General features: G+C 45.1%; 1 protein-coding gene across 7 annotated transcripts in view; it reads right to left on the reverse strand.

The window, feature by feature from the left end:
• zbtb16a (zinc finger and BTB domain containing 16a) overlaps positions 1-15,939 on the reverse strand; it is a 242,324-nt gene that overhangs the window by 14,014 nt on the left and 212,371 nt on the right. For all 7 annotated transcript variants that reach the window (XM_038778887.1, XM_038778883.1, XM_038778884.1 and 4 more), the window contains one exon: positions 11,357-11,527. In XM_038778887.1, coding sequence (XP_038634815.1) covers positions 11,357-11,527 — 171 coding nt within the window. The remainder of the gene's footprint in view (positions 1-11,356; positions 11,528-15,939) is intronic.

A 15,939-nucleotide genomic window follows, 5' to 3' on the forward strand; every position in this document is an offset into this window, starting at 1 on the left:
GAGAAGGTACCACACAGCCGAATATGGAATTTACACATCTCATTGTTTAAGACTGGACGAACACCTAAAAACTACATATACAGTTTGCCAACTGCCTATCTCCATGTTTTATACTGGACAAATGGGAAGATCGAAACTCAATGGTCATTGTTAAATTCCCATTGTACCACAATAGCATTCACCATCAAAATTAGACTTGGTGGGGCTCAGAAATGTTGAGCCAGTGGTCGGGTGATTGAAGCTGGTGTCAGGAACTCCCCGTGTATGACCCCAAAACTCAACAGATCCATCAGTGGTCAGCCAGTCTGAAAGTCAGACTCAAACGAGCTTCATGTCATCAAACATCCAAAATACTTAACCCGTTCTAGTTTCAAACTTCACTCGAGAACTACAGTCCTAGATATTCGACTTCAAAAAAAACTTCACAACCTGATGCAAACTGTTCACTTTACAAGACCCTGACTTGAATCTTAAATCAGTGTCCATTCAAGAAACCAAACACCCATCCTAGTACTCATAAATCTATAAATGTGCACTGTATTTATCTGCACCCAATAGGTGTGTGTGTGTGTGTGTGTGTGAGAGCGAGTGAGGAGAGCGAGCGAGTGAGGAGAGCGAGCGAGTGAGGAGAGCGAGCGAGTGAGGAGAGCGAGCGAGTGAGGAGAGCGAGCGAGGAGAGCGAGCGAGGAGAGCGAGCGAGGAGAGCGAGCGAGGAGAGCGAGCGAGGAGAGCGAGCGAGGGAGGAGGAAGTGGAGCTGGTGAGTGAGTGAGTGAGTGAGTGAGTGAGTGAGTGTGAACGAGGTGAGTGAGAGGTAAGTGAGTGAGGTGAGTGACCATGAGAGAGATTTTGCATTAATTCAGGGCGCGCCTATGAGAATAAATAACCTTTATTTTAAACTCTCAAAAGCTTGCTGATAAATTATTTGTTTGGAATACACACTTGTGTAAGAAAAGGTGCGCCTCTTTCCATCCGAAATATACTGATTAGTGCTCATTAATTCTGTCCATGACAAAGAGAGAAACTTTGGTGGACTATCGGAAAAAGCAGGGGAATGGAATTTAAAGGATTTATTGGACAGCTAAACCAAAGAGCCAGCAGAGGCATAATGGGTCCTTTCTGCGCTCGATTATTTTATGACTGTATGAAGTAGTTACTAGTTTTATTTTCTGTCCATGGGATCTTGCTGTTGGGACAGTTGGCGGTCAAGTTTGTCTACATAACAACAGCGACTGTGCTTCTCAAATCATTCATTGGCTGTGAATCATTTGGAGCACATATCAGTGCCTATGTGAGAGCATTTTCCTCCCTGAACCATCTGGGATATGTTTCCCTTTTTAATAGACGTCTGTTGCCATGCATATGGAATGATTCCAGTGACATCCTATCACTGTCAGGGGGACAAGGTTTACTGTGACTGTCTGAATTCGATCCAAAATAGGCTTCATTGTAACGGAGCATTCGAAAATTTGAGGAACGGGAGAATATCATAGTTTTAAAAAAACAAAGTAGATATGAGCAGTAATGCAATTGCGTCTCCGCGGCTCCTATTATTTAGGGAAACGGCTAGAACGAAGAACCTCCTTTTAAAAATAAGCATCGGCCCTACATAATTAGTTGCTTGGCAATAGTCATTCTCTGTCATGTTAATTATGTCAATCTCATGCATAACCAGCCCAACATTAAGTGTGCAGAAAAGTGAACAATTAAGAGCCCCCTTCGACTGCCCAGAGACCTGCACCGGTGCCCCAAGTAGTGAATTACCTGGAACAGCAGTCACTGGAGCCGCAGTAACAACCAACAAGCAGTGACACACAGAGCCTGGACAGATTAAGATTTATGGCGTGATAAGCAGCATAAATCATAGCTCCATCAATACTAAAGGCTCCTGCCTAGTCTGTACAACCAAATACAGGCTGCCAGCAGCGAATGGCAAACAGCAAACGGCCCCGGGTTAAGTACAGAGGGATTTTAAAGTCAGATCTGAGCAGGGAATGAGCGAGTTTCGCTTTGCGATCATTGTTTCACCACATCTGATCTGATATAAACATTCTGACAACATCCAGAATAGGACACCACAAATTGGTTGCCTCTTATAAATAAGAAAACCAAATTTCACACAGATTGGAGCTCAAGTCCTCCAGCCTTCATAAATCTTCGCACCTCCAAAATATCTGCTATCTGCAGCCTAACTTGCATTAGATCATGTTCCCCCATTACCCGCTACATTCTGGGACCTACATTGGCTCCCGGTTTAGCAATGCCTCAATTATAAAACTCTTGATATCCCGATGTGGCCTCACCTCCTCATCAATGTAACCTCCCTTTGCTCTATAAACTTCGAGGTCTCTTACTCATTTTAATCACGCCATCGTTGGTTGGTGTCAAAACCTTCATAAGAATAAGAAATAGGAATGGTAGACTATCAAGCCTGCTTTGTATTCAATATGATCGCGGCCGATCTTCGACTTCACTTTCTTTCCCACTCTCCATATACCCTGGATTTTGAGTTACAAAAATCCATCTAACCCAGCCTTAAATTCATTCAACAATAGAGCACCCCCAACCTTCTTGTGCCAGAGATTTCCAAAGATTCACAACCCTTTAAGTGAAGACATTTCTTGTCATCTCTGACTTAAATGATTGACCTCCTCCCCTGATGCTGTGCCCTAGTGTTCTAGATACATGAACCAGGGTAAAGGATCTGCCAGCATCTCGAATGATTCAATGGAGATCACTGAACAGAATAAATCACAACTCCAATTTACTCATCCTCTCATTACAGAACAATCCTCTCAAGTGAATCTTTGCTGTACTGCCTCCAACAAGAGTATATCCTTCCATGAACATCGACATCAAAACTGCACTCTATCACAGTGGCACAATTTTCAGGATGCTGAGCGGTCGGTGTCGCTCTCAAGGTAAGTTCCAGAGGAGGGAGGATGCCAGGGAAGGGGGAGGTCAGAGATCCCCAGGTCCCGGAAGGAAGGGTGCCCCAAAGGCAAAGAGGCCTACAATAAATTAATAATCTTTGTCACAATGAAGATTGCCACTCAAATCCAATAGAAAATTCAGGAGAAAACTATTTGTCCGGAGAGATGTCAGAATGTGGAACCATGTGGAAGTTGGGGCGGCTAGCACGGTTGCATTGAAGATGAGAGGGTTTTTTAAAAAAAAGGGAGAGAAGAGTATTCTGATAGGCTTAGGTGAGGTGAGGAAGGTGGAGAGGTGACTCACATGGAACATGAAACACTGGCCTGGGCCAAGTGACCCATTTATCAGCTCCAGTCAGCTGCGATACGCACAAGGCTGTGTGAAGAGAAAGGACCACAATAACCAGCAAGTGTGGAACTATGCTGTGTGCTACTCCTGCCTGCTTGGGGGTGGGTAGGGGAGAGAGTGCAGGAAGGAATATACAAAACAGTTTGCGTTTTATAACATGATAAATAACATAAATAACACTTAGAACATGATAAATGTCCCAAGGTGCTTCACAGGAGTGTCAAAGGAATTTCAACACGAGCCGCATCAGGTGTTATCAGGGTAGATGACCAAAAGCTTCGTCAAAGAGGTCGGTTTTAGAGAGCATCTTAAAAGGAGGGAGAGGAGCAGAGGATTAGGGAGGAAATGCCACAGCTTAAGGCCAAGACAGCTGAAGGCGAGGCTGCCAATGGAGCGTTGATTAAACTCCAGATGCGCAAGAGGGAAGAATGTGAGAAGGGTAGAGATCTGAGGGTTGTGGTGATAAATAAGGAGGGGAGACTCCATGGAGGGATTTGAAAACAGGGATGCGGACTTGGAAATTGGGAGTACTCCTTAACGGGAGCCTTCACAGGTCAGTAAGCACAGGGGGTGATGGGTGAAGCGGGATCTGGTGAGAGTTAGGCAGCAGAGTGGATGCACTTAATGCAGGATGGAAGAGGGGAGGCCACCCAGAATTGCATTTGATTGGTCAGGTTGGGAGGTAACACGGTAGCATAGTGGTTAGCACTATGGCTTCACAGCGCCAGGGTCACAAGTTCGATTCCCCGCTGGGTCACTGTCTGTGCGGAGTCCGCATGTTCTCCCCGTGTCTGCGTGGGTTTACTCCGGGTGCTCCGGTTTCCTCCCACAAGTTCCGAAAGACGTGCTATTAGGTAACTTGGATATTCTGAATTCTCCCTGTGTACCCGAACAGGTGCCAGAATGAGGCGACTAGGGGCTTTTCACAGTCACTTCATTGCAGTGTTAATGTAAGCCTGCTTGTGAGACGAATAAAGATTATTATAACAAAAGAATGGATGGAATGAAGACTGATCAGACGAGCTAAGGGAGGGACAGAATTGGATAACGATAGGAAGTGGAAAGTCAGCATACCGACGGTGCAGATACACGGTGAGACAGAACAGGACTGCTGTCTAACAATGGAGCAAACCCCTGGATTAATTAGATTTAAGCTTTCCACCACAGTACACATACCACCGAATCTCAAATTTCTGAATTCCTGGCTTTACAATATGCATGGCAGTCAGTGTGATGATGAAATCACGTCCCAAATTAAAACCGCTTTTGATATAGGTAAAGTTTAAGAAAACAGCACAAGAGCAAATTTAAAAGAAAGGCAGTCATTTGTTCCACGTGGTTGGTTTTTGAGAGTGCCTCTCACTGTGCTGCTGCTTGTCTGAGATAATTGCAGTGTTGAAAGAAAATGGACAAAATGTTCAATAAAAGTTCATTACTTCGCTGGAGAATGAGGTATTTACAATTCCTGAAGGGCAAGCGAGTCCTTAAGTGGTGCTCAACTCTTTTCAAGACACTAACTTCACTAGAGGGAGGGGTGGCATGGTGACGTAGTGGTTTGCACAGCTGCCTCACTGCGCTTCGGACCCGGGTTCGATCCCGGCCTCGGGTCATTGTCCGTGCGGAGTTTGTACGTTGTCCCAGCGTCTGCGGGGGGGGGGGGGGGGTGTCTCTCACCCCCACAATGCAAAGATGTGCAGGTTAGGTTGATTGGCCAGGCGACATTACCCCTTTATTGGAAAAAATATGTTGATAATTGGGCACTCTAAATTTATAGCAAAAAGAGAGAGGGAGAAGAGGGGGAGAGAAGAGGGGGAGAGAAGAGGGGGAGAGAAGAGGGGGAGAGAAGAGGGGGAGAGAAGAGGGGGAGAGAAGAGGGGGAGAGAAGAGGGGGAGAGAAGAGGGGGAGAGAAGAGGGGGAGAGAAGAGGGGGAGAGAAGAGGGGGAGAGAAGAGGGGGAGAGAAGAGGGGGAGAGAAGAGGGGGAGAGAAGAGGGGGAGAGAAGAGGGGGAGAGAAGAGGGGGAGAGAAGAGGGGGAGAGAAGAGGGGGAGAGAAGAGGGGGAGAGAAGAGGGGGAGAGAAGAGGGGGAGAGAAGAGGGGGAGAGAAGAGGGGGAGAGAAGAGGGGGAGAGAAGAGGGGGAGAGAAGAGGGGGAGAGAAGAGGGGGAGAGAAGAGGGGGAGAGAAGAGGGGGAGAGAAGAGGGGGAGAGAAGAGGGGAGAGAAGAGGGGGAGAGAAGAGGGGGAGAGAAGAGGGGGAGAGAAGAGGGGGAGAGAAGAGGGGGAGAGAAGAGGGGGAGAGAAGAGGGGGAGAGAAGAGGGGGAGAGAAGAGGGGGAGAGAAGAGGGGGAGAGAAGAGGGGGAGAGAAGAGGGGGAGAGAAGAGGGGGAGAGAGAGGGGGAGAGAGAGGGGGAGAGAGAGGGGGAGAGAGAGGGGGAGAGAGAGGGGGAGAGAGAGGGGGAGAGAGAGGGGGAGAGAGAGGGGGAGAGAGAGGGGGAGAGAGAGGGGGAGAGAGAGGGGGAGAGAGAGGGGGAGAGAGAGGGGGAGAGAGAGGGGGAGAGAGAGGGGGAGAGAGAGGGGGAGAGAGAGGGGGAGAGAGAGGGGGAGAGAGAGGGGGAGAGAGAGGGGGAGAGAGAGGGGGAGAGAGAGGGGGAGAGAGAGGGGGAGAGAGAGGGGGAGAGAGAGGGGGAGAGAGAGGGGGAGAGAGAAGGGGAGAGAGAAGGGGATATAGAGAGAGAGGGGGAGAGAGAAGGGGATATAGAGAGAGAGGGGGAGAGAGAAGGGGATAGAGAGAGAAGGGGATAGAGAGAGAAGGGGATAGAGAGAGAAGGGGATAGAGAGAGAAGGGGATAGAGAGAGAAGGGATAGAGAGAGAAGGGGATAGAGAGAGGGGGGAGAGAGAGAAGGGGATAGAGAGAAGGGGAGAGAGAGAAGGGGATAGAGAGGGGGGGGGGGAAGAGAGAGAGGGAGAGAGAGAGAGAAGACAAAGGGGAAATGGAATCCCAATTTTGAGGACATGGGGGGAAAATTATTTCAAACAAGAGATTGCAACGTTCATCAATGCAGCAAATATATAGGGAGAAGGTGACATATAATGGAAGATATATTTAAAATTTGAGGGGAACATAAGAACATAAGAACTAGGAGCAGGAGTAGGCCATCTGGCCCCTCGAGCCTGCTCCACCATTCAATGAGATCATGGCTGATCTTTTGTGGACTCAGCACCACTTTCCGGCCCGAACACCATAACCCTTAATCTCTTTATTCTTCAAAAAACTATCTATCTTTATCTTAAAAACATTTAATGAAGGAGCCTCAACTGCTTCACTGGGCAGGGAATTCCATAGGTTCACAACCCTTTGGGTGAAGAAGTTCCTCCTAAACTCAGTCCTAAATCTACTTCCCCTTATTTTGAGGCTATGTCCCCTAGTTCTGCTTTCACCCGCCAGTAGAAACAACCTGCCCGCATCTAACCTATCTATTCCCTTCATAATTTGATATGTTTCTATAAAATCCCCCATCATCCTTCTAAATTACGAGTACAGTCCCAGTCTACTCAACCTCTCCTCGTAATCCAACCCCTTCAGCTCTGGGATTAACCTAGTGAATCTCCTCGGCACACCCTCCAGTGCCAGTACGTCCTATCTCAGGTAAGGAGACCAAAACTGAACACAATACTCCAGGTGTGGCCTCACTAACACCTTATACAATTGCAACATAACCTCCCTAGCCTTAAACTCCATCCCTCTAGCGATGAAGGAAAAAATTCCATTTGCCTCCTTAATCACCTGTTGCACCTGTAAACCAACTTTTTGCGACTCATGCACTAGCACACCCAGGTCTCTCTGCACAGCAGCATGTTTTAATATTTTATCATTTAAATTTCATCATGGAACATTGACCATTTCTGCATTGATAAAATAGAGAAACATAGGAATTGGGAGCAGAAGTCGGCCATTCAGCCCTTCGAGCCTTCCCTGCCATTCAATCAGATCATGGCTGATCTCTTCCTGGTCTCAAATCCACCTCCTCACCTAATCTCCATATCCCTTTAACCCATAAAAAAAAGACCTGAAATATATATCTATCTCCTTCTTGAGACCATTTAATGATTCCAATTCCACCGCACTGTGGGGCAGCGAGTTCCACAAATTCACCACCCTCTGCGAGAATTAGTTCCTCATCATCTCAGTTCTAAATCTACCGCTTCTCAACCTACATCCGTGAGAAAGGTTGGCTGTCAGGGGTGAGAGGCCAAACGTAATCAGATGACTGTCCTTTGGGGTGTGTTGTGGAAGACATCATCAACGATAAAATGAATAGCAGAGAGGGCGAGGTAAATCAAGCACCTGTTGGAAAGCTTGGACCCTGTCGACTATATTCAAACTGCTGATGAAAGAGCATCTTCAGCTATCAGCCAGAATGATGCGTCTTCGTTCTGGAATATTCTAGCTAGTGTAAGGGCCATTGCTGTTGATACCCTTCTTTACATTTATCATTTTGATCCATGGATACTTAATGGACATATATCCAAATCGAGCAGGGGAAGTGAGGAACTAAAAGTTATAAAAGAGAAATCTCTAAGCTTTGGACAGCAGAACTCACGCACCCAAGAGATCAAGGGCCTTGGTTCGATGGGTTGGCTGGTGGCCAATGATTGGCCAAAAGGCCGTATTCTGCCTGGTAACAGGTGGTGATTGGATCCTGCCTGAGTGGGATAATTTTCAGAGAGCTAGGGAAAGTTTAGTTGGAGACGTGGACACTCAAGAGGAAAGGACCTGCTCTATCTTTCTACCTTGAAGGGTGTGCTAAAAATAACCATCTGAAACAAACACTGATCTTTTTACTTTATTATTTCCACCCCCCCCCACTCCCGGTTTGTCTGTCTTTTGTGTGTGTGTGCGCGTGTGTGCGAGAGAGAATATGTGTCTGCGCATGTTATTTATATTATTAATAAACTTCATTGTGTTTAAATTTGGAAACCTGGTGATTGTAGTTATTGGGCAGCCAAGGACCAAAGATTAAGAATTATTTGTTAATTTCAATTGTGTTGCGACTCCGGGTCAAGTGGGGCTGGAATTAACCACGTACTAATCCAGGGTGTTGTAACACTAGATACAACCAATACTCGGTGATGGGGGTGCCAAGGGCTTGAAGCTTAATTGCTGCAGTTGCTTGTTCTCACCAGGGGTGTGGGGGAATACTCGAGGGTCCACACATTAGTGGGTTGACGATGGAGAGTAAGAAAGACCTGCTTAACATAGAACATAGAACAGTACAGCACAGAACAGGCCCTTCGGCCCTCGATGTTGTGCCGAGCAATGATCACCCTACTCAAACCCATGTATCCACCCTATACCCGTAACCCAACAATCTCACTTTTTAGGACACTATGGGCAATTTAGCATGGCCAATCCACCTAACCCGCACATCTTTGGACTGTGGGAGGAAACCGGAGCACCCGGAGGAAACCCACGCACACACGGGGAGGACGTACAGACTCCGCACAGACAGTGACCCAGCCGGGAATCGAACCTGGGACCCTGGAGCTGTGAAGCATTTATGCTAACCACCATGCTACCGTGCTGCCCCAGTGCTTATGTTTGATATAAAGTAAAGCAGGTTAGAATCTCCCCACTGTCTGCTCTCGCCTGGAGAATGACATGCTATGCCTCATTCTGAGGAAGTGAATCAGCCTAAATATTAACTCTCCCCTTGAGCCTCAGATCAAAAGGACTAAATCACAGAGAGAGAGAGAGAGGGTGGATGTGAAATGATTGAAAGTTCCATCACATTCTGTAGGGGTGAAGTGTGAATTAGCTGAGATTGCATTAATAGTTTCGATTTTAACTGAAACATTAAACTTCTATTGAGTTAATTGCCACTTTAATCACAATCAGCACTTCAGATGGAACTTGATGTTATGGGCCAGGGTTTAGAGAACCCCAAAGTGTATCATGGAGTTCGTCTGACCCACAACTTTTAATAGATTGCGGTATGGGGAGCACACGGCCCACTCTACAGGTGTGGTACAGCAGAAATGGAAAAGTATCTTTTAAAGCAAAACAATGTTTATTCTATGCACTCAAGTTAACTTTTTTAAAACATAGTGAACATCTTAGCAACCATCAATTCAAATACAACCCACAAAGAATACAACACTAAGTAAAGCATACACTGTCCTTTTAACACCCAGAAGACTTGAAACACCTTTTACCAGAAGCACATTAGGTTTACATTCACTACTGAGAACATTTATGATGTGGAGCTGCTGGTGTTGGACTAGGGTGAGCACAGTAAAAAGCCTTACAACACCAGGTTTTAAGTCCAACATGTATGTTTCAAACACGAGCTTTCGGAGCACTGCTCCTTCCTCAGGTAAATGATTCACCTGAGGAAGGAGCAGCGCTCCGAAAGCTAGTAATTGAAACAAACACATTGGACTTTAACCTGGTGTTGTAAGACTTCTTACTGAGAACATGTATAATTCTGAATTCACCAAATGATCAAGAGATAGTCTTTTCATGGCAGAGAGATCAACAGTACACCTGCTCCGTCTGGCTTCAGCTCCAACACAGAAAACGAAACTAAAACACACCCTGCAGCAAACAGCCTAAAACAAAAAGTAAAAAGCTGACAGACAGCCCAGCTCCACCCACACTCTGACATCACTGCAGTGATATGAGCAGCCAAACATTTCTTAAAGCGACATTCTCATGACACTTGGTTCAGTGTTTAGTCGCTGGTTTGTTTCAATGTCTCCAAGCAGCTTAAAGCGCAGACTCTCTCATGCATGTAAAATAATAACTTATTTAAAGTCTTGTGTCACATCATCCACCACTGTGTTACTTGCTCGATATAAAACAGTCTTGCAACAAAAATAGCAATCAAGTTACTGAATGGGCTCCTGGTCTAATCTGAACTGAAGGTTCTTGTTGAAGAAACATGGCTACAAGTGGCTTCTCTCTTGAGTAATCATCGGATAATCTATCAAGGGCAGCTGAGGTTCAAAATTAATTTGTTTTAAATATTGTCAGCGCTGTGATGTAGGAAATGGAGCAGCCAATTTGAGTGCAGCAAGGAGATAAATAATTGGATCATTTCTATTTAGCGGAGAGCTAAATAGTATTCAGACAGAGGAAACTCCATCTGCTGCTTTTAGTAGTCTTTTTATGCCTACCTGAAAGAGACCCTAAGTTTGCCATCTCATCTGAAAAATGGCATCTCCAAACACTGCAGTACTCCCTTATGGGGGCAGCAAGGTGGCACAGTGGTTAGCACTGCTGCCTCACAGCACCAGGGACCCGGGTTCAATTCTAGCTTTGAGCGACTGGCTGTGTTGAGTTTGCACATTCTCCCAGTGTCTGCGTGGGTTTCCTCCCACAGTCCAAATATCTTCAAGTTAGGTGGGGTTACGGTGATAAAGGTCAGGGATTGGCCCAGGTAGGGTGCTCTTTCAGAGGTGCAGACTTGATAGGTTGAATGGGCCACCTTCTGAATTGTGGAGATTCTATGGTTGCTGTTCTGGGAATGCCAACCTGGATTCTGTGCTCAAGGCTCTGCAGTCAGACTTGAATCCATAACCTTTGGACTCAAGAGGGGAGTGTGACACCGGCTGAACCACAGCTGACACCAGTAAAGAAACAGATTCTAAACAGCAGCAAAACAATGGTGATGTTGGAAATCCAAAATGAAAACAGAAAATGCTAGAAACACTCAGGCAGTGCCCTGTAGCTATAAACCTGAAATGAGAGGTGTGCATTTCAAGACAATGGAAGATTCAAGTCACCTCTACATCGAAACGGTTTTGTTTTTCAGTTTAATGTTTTGGCACAAAATAAATGCAGTCCTCTCTCTTAGGTCATCTTTCTTTGGAATGCCTCACTTTATCATTAATCTCTTACATGTTAACCTCTGGCTTTGTGTTAGTGATTCTGCCCCCACTCCCACCTCGATGGTGTCCTGTTTGACAAACCTCGCTCCTTCAGCAAAGGATCCTGGGTTGAACGGAGAGCTGGCCTTAACAGGAGTTGCCGCCCTAGTCCGACCCTGCAGAGGAAGAGGCAACGCGAGCTCCATACCTGTGTGCGACCTGAGATGGCGTTTCAGTGCTGTGTGACTTGGGAAGGTTCGGTCACATTCGCTGCAGATGTAAGTACGGACCCCAGCGTGCACCTCCATGTGCTGCTGCAAAGCGATCTGTGTCTGGAACCGTTTCCCGCAGAGCAAGCAGAAAACTGCCATGTCAGTACCTGTCAAGCAATACAAAAATACATAAGAGGCTTTGATTAAAATAATGAAAACAATGGGCCCAATTTCACTGGTTAGTAACAGTTAAAGTTGCCATGACTACTGCTCAAACTGGCCATTAAGTTCAGGAGGTGAGGCAAAGATGCAAGAGTTGTGATTCTACAGAACATGGCTGGGGAATTTACATTGCTCTCCCTTCCCCTTTAGGCTTGCCGTGACAAAGAACTTGTTCAATTTGCGCATTAATTGCCCAGTTGCTGCAGAAATGTGATTATGAAAATCGCTTATTGTCACGAGTAGACTTCAACGAAGTTACTGTGAAAAGCCCCTAGTCGCCACATTCCGGGGAGGCTGGTACGGGAATTGAACCGTGCTGCTGGCCTGCTTTGAAAGCCAGCGATTATTTAGATCGTTGGGCAGCGGGAGAAAGAAGGTGCATTTATATGGCACCTTTTACAGTATGTCCTAAAATGCTGAAGAACCTTTGAAGTCCAGCCGCTGTTTTATTAAGAGACAGGTGAAGCTCTTTGGAAAAACATCATTTAAAATGAAAATATCTCTTGGGTCATCCTTTTACTGTATAAAATTTATTGGGTTTTTTATTGAATGATGCTATTTCAGCTTTTGTATAAATAATAGTTCCTTTTGTCCTCTCACTACCAAAGTGCGTACGAGCATACGAATGAGGTGGAATAGGCCACTCGGCCCCTCCGCCATTCAATAAGATCATGGCTGATGTGTTTGCAACCTCAATCCCATATTCCTTCAGACCCCCGATAATCTTTCACCTCGCTGTTAATCACAAATCTATCCACCTATAGCAAAGTATTCGAAGACTCGGTTTCCTAAGGGAGAGGGATTCCGAGACATCCGACCCTCAGAAAGACTTTCTCCTCATCGCCTCTAGTTCTAGATTCTCCAACATTCTCTCCACATCTACCCTGCTAATACACCTCAGGATCTCAATGGTTTCGATCAAGTCGCCTCTTACTCTTCTGAACTCAAGTGGATGTCAACCTGGTGTCTCCAACCTTTCCTCCCGCCCATTCCTGTAATAGTCTCGAAAACCTTCTCTGAACTGCTTCTGACACAATGACAGTACAGCTCTGAGGTCACTGAAATAACCATTCTCCATAACAAAGACAGACTAGGAAAGCTATTTAATCATGGGGGAAAAGTACAGCAAAACCAAACTCGCCGTCACCAAATACAGGTGTGAATAACTGGGGATCAGGAGCTGTCATCACTAACGAGTGATTACACAGTGTTACATCAAATTTATAGCAGAGAAGCAGGCCATTTCTCCAACAGTAAGAAGTCTTACAACACCAGGTTAATGTCCAACAGGTTTATTTGGAACCACTAGGTTTCGGAGCACTGCTCCTTCATCAGGCGAGTGAAAGTTGACCTGATGAAGGAGCTATGCTCCGAACAAGAGTGATTCCAAATAAACCTGTTGGAATTTAACCTGGTGTAAGATTTCTTACTGTGCCCATGCCGGCATCTCCACATCACTTCCTCAACATGTCTACGCTAGTCTCTACTTAAGCCCATCACTGGTCTTAAATGCTTCAAATTTCTTTCTCCCTCTAGGTTTATCTGACTTTTTCTTAAATTAAATTATGCTATTTGGTTGGATTATTCTTTGTAGTGAGTTCCACATTCTCTGGACAAAGAAGGTTCCTCGGAATCCCCTATTGCATTTATTAATGACGTATATTTATAGTCCCTAGCTCTGGTCTTGCCCATAAGTGGAAATATCTTCTCTACTTGGATGCCCTTCATGATCTTAAAAGCCTCCATCAGGTCAATGCTCTGTATTTGCTTTGCTAAAGAAAATAACCCATCTTATTCACTCTTTCCTGATGTGTATAATCTTGCCGTTCTGTTATCGCTCTAATCAATATTTTTTCTATTCTCTTCAGCGCCTCTATATACTTTTTTTATGATAAAGGAAACTGGGACTAATTGCAGTACTCTAAAAACAATCAGGAGTCGTGATCCAGAGGTAGGATTAGGATCAGCAACCCTGGTTGGTATTGCTTTTCCATGGTGGAGGTCTTGCGCCTCAATGAGTGGCAATCCCCCTCTGGGTTCAAGTCCCTCTGCAGGACTTGTTGGCTACAGAAGGAATGTTCATAACATAGTTGATAATTCAGCTGCTAATCCTTCTAACATTTATCTCTATTGTATTGGTCTAGTGGTTTAGGTGATTGCACCGTTACAGGTGGAATAGAATTGTGAAGAGGCAGGAAAGATCCCACAATTAATCCTTTGGGTACAGAGGCTGTGTTTGTTCATTTCATAACTTCTATCGCACTCCTCCCCCATTGAGGGATAATGGATAAATGTTAGAAGGATTAGCAGCTGAAATTTGCAGAGCAAACATCTCAACCAATTAAAACCTTACATGACTTGTCTGAAACTTATTCCACCTATGTTGCTTCTACAGTTTATTGGTTGACTGAATTAGTTTATATTTTCAAGATAATATGATCATGGTCCTATGGGGAAGAGAGACAGAAAATGGACAAGGTGGTTTTGTCACAGCATCTGTACACCATCTGGACAGACGCACAATAAACGGCTGGAGCTCTGGGAGCGTCAGTGTGGTGCTGAGCCTCAAAGCTTTCAAATCTCTCCCGTTAAAGGGACATGTCCATCACACAACAGAACAAAGCACTTGCATTTCATATCCCCACACAACACTCCAGAGCTGAAAAGCTCGATAAACACCCTATCTGCCAATCTCTAGTCTACTGCCAATCTCTAGTCTCCTTCCTCTCTCGTGTTGCAACGTTCACCTTTCTCCATCTTAGTCATTTTGAAAAATACAGAAGCTAAATGGTCCACGCCCGTTCCTAGGTCATTGATTCAGCTCGAGATATAGTTCTGTTGAGGAATCTATCCTCAACTCATCAGTGTTTGAATCGAAAACATTCTGTAAAAGGAGTTTCAGTCAAAAAGCAAAATGTAGCGAAATATCACTTGTTCTTTAAAGGAAGGAATTCTCTACATGCCACACATCATGAATGGGCACAGCCAGAGTGTTTAGCCAGCATTGACCAGTACAACTAGAGTATTTTCCAAATGTAAGTGAAGGGAACACTGTAAGAGGCAAAGGGAGGTTTACAGACGCTAAACGAGTCAAAAATACTGCAACCCCATTTACCAAAGTGGTTAAGCCCAGCCCATAACATGACACCGTCTCACTCTGTACTGCAACCATTCTAGGACTCCGCACGAGTCAGGCATCCAGCTAGTGACGCAAGCAGTCCCACGATCGTTTTGAGTAAAGAACAGCAAAAGCTGTTCAAGTCAGAACGGTTGAGAGATATCTTAAAGGAACTAATTTTCTAGAAGGGACATTTCTTGGCACATGTCAGAGTCATTTATATTGAGAATCTAGCAAATCTCTACATTGGACCTCTTGGCATCATTTTCCACTAATATCTGGAAAATGTTTATCCCGGTTTAAGATTAAGACAGTTTTCCAATTTAATCAGAATGCCTAGTTTTATATAAAGAGCAGAGCCAACCCACACTGAGCTTCATTAATACTGATTCTTTGGAAGGTGGTTTTAATGTTGGAGTGAAAGATTTGTTTTAATAGGAGTTTTCTTCTACCTTCTAAAAAGATTCGATCAGGATTAAACAGAATCCTTTCATAAGCAATTCTTTCTATTATAGTCTATTGGATGGATCAAAGGTCACACCACTGCTTATTGAAAAACAGTGGGAACTTTACAGTGCCCACTCTTCTTCCCTTTCCCAGGAAAGTCCCATATTTTCTGCACACATGGAACATTCACATCTCACCGAGGGAGGGGGTGAGAGGTTAAACTTTGCACTAAACTCCCGACATGCAAAAGAAGAAAACTTTTTTTTTCTGCTTGTATTTTCAGAATCAGCCGTTGGTATTTCAAGAGTGTCTCCTCAGCCCTTACACCATCAACTTCTTCACTACGGCCTTCAGGCAGTGAGTGGCATTTTCCCGTTGCAAAATAACAAACATTTCCATTCAACGCAGTAAGATATCCCCTTAAACAACCAGCCTTAAAAACAAAATGCCACCATAACACAGTTACAGCACAGATGGAGGCTGGTTCGACATCTAGTGTCGGTCGAATTTCTAAGAGATACTCAGCTAGCCCCACGCCTCTTGTTTTTTCCCCCATCGTCCCGACAAAGCTTTCTCTTCAGATAATCATCCAACTCCCTTCTGAAAGGTGTCATTTATGCAGAAAAGAAGTCACAGAATAATCTTGAGTAGTGAATTTGCTGTGGACTTGCTTTTGCCTCGGTCCCCGAGGTGTTTTGACATGTGCAGGCAAACTTGTACCATTTTGCCAACCCCTTTAGAACACGAGTGCTCCATGTCCTTTGCTCTGTTTGGATATTCGATAATGCACAG

The sequence above is a fragment of the Scyliorhinus canicula genome, chromosome 19 (genome assembly GCF_902713615.1).
Source record: "Scyliorhinus canicula chromosome 19, sScyCan1.1, whole genome shotgun sequence".
NCBI lineage: Eukaryota > Metazoa > Chordata > Chondrichthyes > Carcharhiniformes > Scyliorhinidae > Scyliorhinus > Scyliorhinus canicula.